Genomic DNA, 9,893 nt, shown 5'->3' with positions numbered 1-9,893 from the left:
TTGCCTCCACTTTGTCGGAATTCTCAAGGGAGCCGCACTCGAATGGTTTTCTCGTCCAAAGCGAAATTCCATCAAAAACTTATGTTAACTCACCTCGGCGTTTTACAAGCAATACTCCATGTTCATGGGTAGAGAAACCTCCGACGTCACCCTTTGGAGCCTAGCTCAGAAAGAAGACGAGTCTCTACGAGAGTTTGTGAGTAGGTTCAAGGCCATCATGTCGAGAGTTAATAGAATCAGCAAAAAAAGTGGCGCTGGACGTGTTAAGAAAATCACTCTGGTACTTGTCGTTACGAGGAGCCTTTTTCGGCTTTGATTTTGATGCAGCATCTTTTGCAGACGTTTTCGAAGGCTTATGTTTTTGCGACAGGACTTTCAATTTTTTCTTCATCGGTAATTAAATCGGTGGCTTTGTGGACACCGTCATGAATCGTGCACAACTTTTCAAGAGACACCCACTTTCACGACGGTGAAGATGTTCAAGGAACACATAACTATGCCATCGATTCCACATCGGAACGAGGAAAAACTTCAGGAAATACATGGACCCGAAACTTACCTTACAACGAGAACACATTCTGCGAGTTCCACCAGACCAGAGGCCACTCCACCACGATTTGCAAAGTTATTGGCGCAAGGCTAACGGCAAAACAACTCGCAAGCAAAATCTCTGATGTGACCAGTATAAAGGATCGCATTTGGGACCGTCCGGCGAAATCCTGATCAAACGCCACCAACGGAAAACGGTCCTCAAGGAAATCAAGTCGGTAAGTCAACATGATCATCGGAGGATTGCAGTACTGCCACGACACCGTTTCATCGATAAAAGCTTATTAGCATAAGGCTGAATCAAGCACAAACTGGTCTCCGCCTCTCCACCTCCCGAACAATATGATCACATTTGAGGAACATGAAACTGTTAGAATTGACAAACCTCATAGCGATCCACTCGTGATCGAGCTCGTGATCAGAAATCTCGAAGTCGCCAGGATCCTCATAGATACAGGGAGTACCACAGACCAATTGTCCGAACTTTTTTGTATAACTTTCCCAATTGTCTAACTGTTTGAGGTTGAACATTCTCATATACATGGTGCATCTAAGTATCCATTTGCAAACCAGCAAGGTAAGCACTGATAAGATATTGTTCACTCAGTTTCTCCTTGGTTCTAATGAATTCAAGCGTCTCATTATACTATGTTATTCCCTTTGTCTCCTGTAACATCTTTAATTCTGCCATAGGATTGTCTAACACTTCCGCAAACCTTTTTTTAAGAAAGTTGACATATTTTTTCCAAAGCGCATCTGTAATCTTTTCAGATCACAATGGGAAGGGCCAAACTCAGGGAGCACGAACGAGACGCATGCTACTGCCTCCACTTCGTCAGAATTCTCAAGGGAGCCGCACTCGAATGTTTTTCTCGTCCAAAGCAAAATTCCATCAAAAACTTATGTTAACTCACCTAGGCATTTTACAAGCAATACTCCATGTTCATGGATAGAGAAGCCTCCGACGTCACCCTTTGGAGCCTAGCTCAGAAAGAAGACGAGTCTCTACGAGAGTTTGTGAGTAGGTTCAAGGCCATCATGTCGAGAGTTAATAGAATCAGCAAAAAAAAGTGGCCCTGGACGTGTTAAGAAAATCACTCTGGTACTTGTCGTTAAGAGGAGCCTTTTTCGGCTTTGATTTTGATGCAGCATCTTTTGCAGACGTTTTCGAAGGCTTATGTTTTTGCGACAGGACTTTCAATTTTTTCTTCATTGATAATTAAATCGGTGGCTTTGTGGACACCGTCATGAATCGTGCACAACTTTTCAAGAGACACCCACTTTCACGACGGTGAAGATGTTCAAGGAACACACAACTATGCCATCGATTCCACATCGGAACAAGGACAAACTTCAGGAAATACATGGACCCGAAACTTACCTTACAACGAGAACGCATTCTGCGAGTTCCACCAGACCAGAGGCCACTCCACCACGATTTACAAAGTTCTTGGCGCAAGGCTAACGGCAAAACAACTCGCAGGCAAAATCTCTGATGTGACCAGTATAAAGGATCGCATTTGGGACCGTCCGGCGAAATCCTGATCAAACGCCACCAACGGAAAACGGTCCCAACAATATGACCACATTCGTAAACTGGCGCAAACTGGTCTCCGCCTCTCCACCTCCCGAACAATATGATCACATTCGAGGAACAAGAAACCGTTAGAATTGACAAACCTCATAGCGATCCACTCGTGATCGAGCTCGTGATCAGAAATCTCGAAGTCGCCAGGATCCTCATAGATACAGGGAGTACCACAGACATTATCTTCCGCGAAACTCTCCAAAGTATGAACATAGATTTTTCCTAAGTCACACCAACTCCGAAACTACTGATTGGTTTCTCCGGCTCAACGTCACTCTTGGCTCTATTATGCTTCCTGTTCTGGCTAAAGGTGTTACAAAGATCGTCGACTTTTCCGACGTAGACCACCCATCTATCTTCAACGTAATCCTGGGAATGCCTTGGATAAAATCCATGAAGGCCATTCCGTCAACCTATCACCTATGCATCAAGTTCTCAACTCCCAAAAAAATGGCTATAATCTGGGGATACCAAAAACAGTCACGACTCTATTTCCTAGATAAACATAAGCTGCGGAATATCACGACAACCTCCATGGTAAAACCCAAGCGTACGAAGAAAACCCAGCTCTTGACTGAAGAAGCTTCGGAAAAAGACGACCAAGTATTGTCAACTCAACCAACAGTTTCGAACAAAGAAAGCAAGCAAGCTTCCGAGCCCAACGCTTCAGACAACTCGGAAGAATCAATTCCTTCAAAATCCTTCGGTCCAGGAACAGTCATTGCAACTAAGACATTTGACGCAGCCGCGCCAAGCGAGTAACACACTTACAAGAACAAACTAAATTACGAGACGGCTTGATCCTCGAAAGGGGCATCTAGGCAACTCATCGCAGGACGAGTTCAGTTGTCCTCCTCTCTAAAAGGGAGGGGGGAGTGGCTACTTATACGTATACTCGTATATTCCCGCATTTTAAAATATTCGCTTTCTTGTATTTGATATTTTTTAAAAAAATTCGGCAATAAAAAAAGCAATATGATTTATAAACGTTATGCAAATCTCTTTTGTCATAAAAACACTTGATATCGAAAAATTAATTTACGGCTTAAACAGCGATCCACGATTCTATTAAAAATGCGCCAGTAAAAACAAACAATCATCGTATAACCCGAAAAAAGAAATCATATGAAATTTTTTTCATAACAAATCTAACTCCTAACAACCAAACGGTTAACTGAAAAATCAACTTATCATAAGTCGAACAAATTCTGAATGCTTCACAAAGCATTCCTTGGTCGACACTAAGCTTTCGTGGCACTACTAAATGTCTCTGAAACCCGCAAACGTTTCAGACAGAAACGCAGTATACAAAAGAAAGAATTCTAAACAAGAATAACACTTTTGAATAAACTGATACAAACAAACATTTCCCGATAGCAAGGTCAAACAAGACCTTCGACCAAAACGCGGAAAACTCTCCCAACATATTCTTACCACGTAAAATCACTTTTACTCTAAGGAAAAACGTACTTTCAAAATAAGCGAGACCTTGCAGACTTTCGAAAGTACACTTTCAGACTCAAACAACTTCCAAAAACAGTCGTCACACCACTATAAATCGACAACTAACTCAAGTTAGAAAAGACAAGTACTTGCTCTTACATCACGTTCGTCGACTGGCCCCGACGGACAAAACAACCGTTTTCAAAACTAACGCTTAGCCTAACCTGATCCTCTTATAGAATTGGTTTTCATACATCAGACGCAAGGATAAGCACGCTATAGATATCCAAAATTTTGATCAGTATCTTCCGGGAACTTGTCTCGTGGTCTGGGATTTGTCTTAGGAGAGATGTTTGGTTCCCGATCGGTGCAAGTCACATAAGCCGAGAAATTTTTGCAGATTTCAATATCAGACGGAATCAGGAAGAAATCGCATCAAGTTAAGTAAGCCGAGATCGACCCCGCATAACTCCAAACACGAAAGTAAACCTAGGTCTTGCCCTAACTCCACTCTCATCTCTCAAAGGAAAAGTATCATTGATACGAGATACAAAAATTTGTCTCTTCGTTAATACTTAGACGTTTATGAGTCTCCGCCAGTATTAGCCCTCGAATATTCTTATCTTAATGAAACTCCGAGTATTACGATCCGCTACGGCGTAAGAAATGAAGAACTTACTCGCACTCTCTCCGACTCGTTGACGCTTTATCCTTGGGAAAGAAAAGGTACAGAACAGAAATATATTGGAAAATTCCAAAAGGGCTAGTACATCGCAAAGTCAAAACACATTTATTTTAAACAGGGAACATACTCCCTTCAAATACAAAACTCTTCATGAGAGTAGTTAAAAAAATCTGAGCACGAGTTTTCAAACCCATGATCGCTGTCACTAGGCGTAGCCTGAGGATGATTGACCTCACCCTCCTCATGCGGAGTTCCAGTCACGACATCTTCAGAATAGGGAGAAACCCAATCAGGACAACCTCTCTTGAAGGGTTCCCTCAACCTGAGGCAGAAAAGGATCCGCGTAGGCATACTTGCCTTGAAAACCATAGTACATTGCTAATTATTTGTCGTAGTTGAACCCCGTGGTCTTCATAAACTTCAAAGCACCGACGGCACCTTTGCACTCATGGAAATCTCCAAAAGTCGTTTGAACTCGTCTCATCTCTTCCAACTCTGTCGCGGTCTGAACCGAGCGGTTCTGGCAAATCGAGTCCACCTCTCGCCTTCCTCGCCTAAAAGCGCGACGTATGTCAGAGTCATGCTTCCTCGTCAGCTTAGCCTCACGAACAGAGCACACATTTTTCTCAGCTTCAGCCTCGCTCTTCAAAAGGAAGATTTCCTTCCCAGCTTCATGGGCTCTCCAAGGGACATCTGAATTTTCTAACAACTCGCTGCAAGGGCCTCGTTCATAACATTAAGGCCCTGCGAAAAAAAAGAGGCCAATGAGTTAGAAGGAAACTTTGAAACAAAAAATATGAAACCCAATATACGATGTGTGCCCTATGAACAGTTGGACAGAGCCATAGAAAACACCCTTATCCACGAATGACATACACAGCTTGTTTGTCTCCATGTCACACACTGCCCCTGCAGTAGCCATGAAAGTTCTACTATACATGCACATTGATGTGGAGGTTTGGGAGGTATTGCAGGTTTTGCGGGTTTCGCAACACGAGCTTGGCTACAGGTTACCCTCCCCATCGCCGTTTGACTACGGGTTATTTGTTCTCATACTTACAAATATCGAGACTCGTTAAGTTCTGATGCGAAATTAAGGAGAATTGTTTACAATTGAAAACCAATTTTGGGTTACGATTTTCGTGTTAACTTGTCTAGAGAAGTTTTAGAACTTCCCCAATTTTCTCCATAATTATTAGTGCAAGTTATTGGGCTATTCATCTCAGGTGCAAAGCCCATCAAAAAGAGAGAATGTCATTTCAGTAAATTTGTAAACCGCGAAAGGTGTGAAGTGACTCTTCATTTTGCAAATTACAATTCGACCCAAAGCCCAAATTAGCAACTTGGCCACGATCCACTTTGCAAATTTTCTCGTGTCAAATATTCACATTTTGTAAACAAAAATATTATATATTTATTAGTTATTTGATGTTTTTCTCAACATTAGGCCACACGAAACAGAAACCAGAAAATCTAGAATGAGTAAATACGAATAATCCAGCTTTGATCATCTTAAATCTCTTTCAGGCGTTCTTCCTCACAGAGTAACGCTCGGAAACTTGCAGCGATCATTTCCTGTGAAAAGGCTTTATTATTTACAATATATTCCACAAATACCCTTATACTGTCACATGATCCCTGACTATACAAAGATTAATAAATAGACTTATTCTTGGCTTCACCCCTACGGGATGAATCTCTAGGTTTACCAACCAATATGATTGTGTTATTTTATATTTGATATCTTTTATAAAAGAAAACAAAATATTGTCAAGTTATATTATGTTTTTAAAATAAAAAGATTAAAAAAAAATAGTAATCCCTCCGTTAAATATTAAGTGTCGTTTTAGAGAATTTTTTTCGTTACAAAATAAGTGTCGTTTTCGATTTTCAATGCAAAATTTATTAATTTTATGCAAAATCTATTTTTCTATTGGTTGAAATATGGTTAGGTGTATAGGTAATAGTGTTTTTTAGGAAATGTACAAAATTAATTGTTTCCTTAATCTGTGTGCCGAAACCTAAAACGACACTTATAATGAAACAGAGGGAGTAGTAATTACAAAAAAAATATTTTTAGCGTCGTCAATAAAAAACTAAACCTAAATCATAATCCCTAAACCATAAATTTTAAAACCTAAACCCTTGGGTAAACCCTAAACCTTTGGGTAAACCTAAAAATCTGGATAAATCTTAAACTGTAAATCAAAAACACTAAACACTAAAACACTCAAGGGTTTAGGGTTTAGGATTTAGGGTTAGGGTTTTAGTGTTTAGCGTTTCTGATTTAGAGTTTATGATTTATCCAAGAGTTTAGGGTTTACCCAAGGGTTTAGGGTTTTGAATTTAAGGTTTAGGGATTAGGATTTAGGGTTTAGTGTTTTGCTGACGACTTAAAAAAAATGTAACTATTATTTTTTTTATATATATATTTTTTAAAACATAATATAACTTGACAATATTTTGTTTCCTTTTCTAAAAGATACCGAATTTGAAATAATGAAATCATATTGATTGGTTAACAGTAGTTTACCCTAGGGATGAACCCAAAAATAACTCTAATAAATAAATGACTCACCAGGGTTAGTCGTGGTCTCATGAGCTAATCCATTGAAGTAACATTGGACGTTTTGGCTACGGAACTGTGCCCAGTACGAGTTAAGCGCGTAGCTTGCGTGCCAATAAACAGAGACCGGCTCGTAACATTCTCTGCCAGGAACCAAAGCCGCACACGTCGTGTTGCTTCGGGCACAAGCCATCCTCAAAGCTTCCTCGAGCTCAGTCTCGTTGGCTCCTTCGACCGGTACGCACCACACTTGACCCTTGTAAGGAACGTTATTCGTCGGTTTAGGCAGAGGGTTAAAACCGGTTAAGGGTTTTTGACCGGTAAAATCAATGTCGTAGATTGGTGTACCGTCCGGATGCAAGATTCCCCAATGTCTTTGTGTTCCCGAACCGGGTTTCTTGTTTTCGTTAAATAAGGAGAAAACAAATGTCGGTATAGGTGAACCGGGTCTAGCTGGTGTACCGATTGGTGGAGTTGCGGTCATCTTCTTGATCAAATTCCGGTTATACGTGGCGGCGTTGAAAACGTTAGCTCCGATTTCGTCGATGTCGCCGGAGTTAGGCCATCCGGTTTCAGAGATTGCGATACGGATGTATGGATAACCGAGCTTGGTCATGGCGAAGATAACCGAATCCAACATTTGGTCTACAAGATTATGGTAAACCAAACCGGTATGAGGATCGGTATAAGTTGAGTTTCCTTGAAACAGAGCGAAATCCAACGTGGTGTGATTAGGGTTTCTTGACCAACGGAAGTAAGGTTGAAGATTGATAAAGAAGTAAGAGTTTGTTCCGTTGAGAAACTTCAGCAACGGCAACATTAACGGTAAGGCGATATCTCCCCGGAATGTTGAGTTCGACGGCGGAAACGTTGATCGAAGAGAATCCATAGCTAAAGGTGTACCGACTTTGATGTTGTGAATCCCATGGGCTCTGAGAGAGTTCACGATTTTTCGCATTGCCGGTACGACATTGCCGGTTATGTTCCTATCTTTGACGGAGAGGATTTCGTTTCCAACAAGGACAAATCGTATTTGTGTTTGTGGGTAGTAAGGGAGGATATTGGTTTTGACCCAATCTTCAGCTGTAGTTTGGTTGGCGCTGAGGGAAGTGATCTGGTGGGTTGGCACCGCTATGGTGACGTAGAGATTGGTTTGAGAGAGGAGTGTTAGACTCTCTGGATCGGCGTCGTAGAGCTTGACATGACCGGCTTTGATGAGTTTGATGAAATTGATCGATTGGTAAGGAGATGGTAGGTTGTTTCCTTGTCTACCATAGTTAATACCAATCTTGCTGGCTAACTCTAGCATCGTTTTTTTCTGTATATACCTGTGCGGATGTTGGAACCCAACCGCTGAGCAACTTGTACCTGTAAAATCAAGAAAATTATGTTCAATATGAATCTAAAATGTAAGCATCATGGTGCACTTTGCATATGATTCTTTGATGGAGAAGATGGCTTACTTGAAAAGACGACGAGGGTGAAGAGGAAGAAAGCAAGAAGAGACATGTCTTTTTGTGTTTGGTTCGCAGTGTGTTAATTGTGATCAGATTGTGGTATGAGTAGGAAAATGAGTAGGAATGGTGTGAAATTGGAGATGATGCATCGAGGTATTAAGTAGGAGTATGGTGAAAGTTTAGTGGTGTAAAGATAATACATTTATATTGAGTCATGCAAGCGTAGCTTTTTTTTTTTGGCTTTTGGTTTCTTTTGAAACTATATCATAATTCTTTTGTGCTATGATTTTTAAAGATTGTTGGTTAGATGGTTCATATTGAACCACTCTTTTCCTGATTTATAACTTCATCGTTTTACATGTTGCGAGTTTTGTAATGGTGACTGTAGATTAGAAAAGTACTTCAACTATATAAAAGACTTTTTTGTACATTGAGTTGAGAAGACTAATGAAAATCCTATATATAATCTTAACTGAACGGGACTCTCTAGGTCGAAAAACAAAGCCCTTTATTATGAACTACAAGTTTTGCCCTCAAATTCAGACATAATCTTTTTAAGAATATCTTTTATTTGGTTTTGTGTTTGAAGTTTGTTTAAATTATCAGGTTCAGATATCACTTTGTTATTATTTTGTCTTCTTTCATTTATTAATGCCTTTTCCCAGTAATATTTTTTTATAATGAATGTTAAATATTTTAAAAGATGGAAACTCATATGTAGCTACTTGTGAAAATGATGTCATCTACGTACACAAGCACCACAACGTAATCATCTTTTCTTCTGCGTACAAACAAAGAATGATCACCATGATCTTTAGTCAATTCCAAATCCAAAAGAGCAGAAGAAAACTTTCTAAACCACTGAAACTTGTTTTAACCCACATATAGATTTCTTGAATCGTAAAACAGCTCTTGGTGATAGAGTAATGCCTTTTCTCTCGGCATCCTTATGGTATCTTCATGAGGATTTCTTCATCTAAATCCGCATTCAAAAACGCATTAGAAATGTCACGTTGAGTAAGAGACCATTTCTTAGTTGCGGAAACTTTGAGAAGAAGTTTGACTTTTGCCATTTTAGCTACATGGGAAAAGATTTCATTGTAATGCTGACTCTCTTTCTGCATATATTCTTGTGTCTCTCAAGAGTTCCATTAGCGTTGAATTTTAAAGTATAAAGACACATACAACCTGCATATTTCTTTACAATAGGAAGACTAGTAACATCCCATATTTTTGTTGATTTCATAGCTTTAATTTCAACATCCACTGCTTCACACCATTTCTTGGATTTCTGAGCCTCAAAAAATGAAGTAGGAATAGAAATTTATGTAAGGTTGTTTATGTAAGAAAGGTATGAAGGATATAGTTTTGAGTATGAAATACAAGATGAAATAGGATGGTATATGATGCAGCATCACATACGACATTGGCGCCAACTTAGACTATTCGAATATGTCTAATTTCCGGTTTTAGTTTTCTTATCGGTTTTCCTTTTTATTTAAATTTCCTTTTACAATTAAGTCATTGATATCCTTTTCCTATTAGGGTTTGTCTAAAGGAAGGGATATATAAACAAGTTTAGTCTTCATTGTTTGGATACGTTTG

The 9,893-nt window shown here is 39.7% G+C and overlaps 1 protein-coding gene across 1 annotated transcript; it reads right to left on the bottom strand.

Annotated features, from left to right (window-relative positions):
- Positions 1-4,305: 4,305 nt before the first annotated feature.
- Positions 4,306-8,505, bottom strand: LOC106395190 (probable glucan endo-1,3-beta-glucosidase A6). The gene is made up of 3 exons (XM_013835703.3): positions 8,295-8,505; positions 6,844-8,199; positions 4,306-5,840 (listed from the first exon to the last, which is right to left on the bottom strand). The coding sequence occupies exons 1-3, from the start codon at positions 8,338-8,340 to the stop codon at positions 5,803-5,805; spliced, it is 1,440 nt and encodes a 479-aa protein (XP_013691157.1). The 5' UTR covers positions 8,341-8,505; the 3' UTR covers positions 4,306-5,802.
- Between the last annotated feature and the right edge of the window lie 1,388 nt (positions 8,506-9,893).

The sequence above is a fragment of the Brassica napus genome, chromosome C6, assembly GCF_020379485.1.
Source record: "Brassica napus cultivar Da-Ae chromosome C6, Da-Ae, whole genome shotgun sequence".
Lineage (NCBI taxonomy): Eukaryota > Viridiplantae > Streptophyta > Magnoliopsida > Brassicales > Brassicaceae > Brassica > Brassica napus.
Note: the sequence above shows the minus strand (reverse complement) of the source record. Positions and strands in the feature narration are given on the sequence as shown.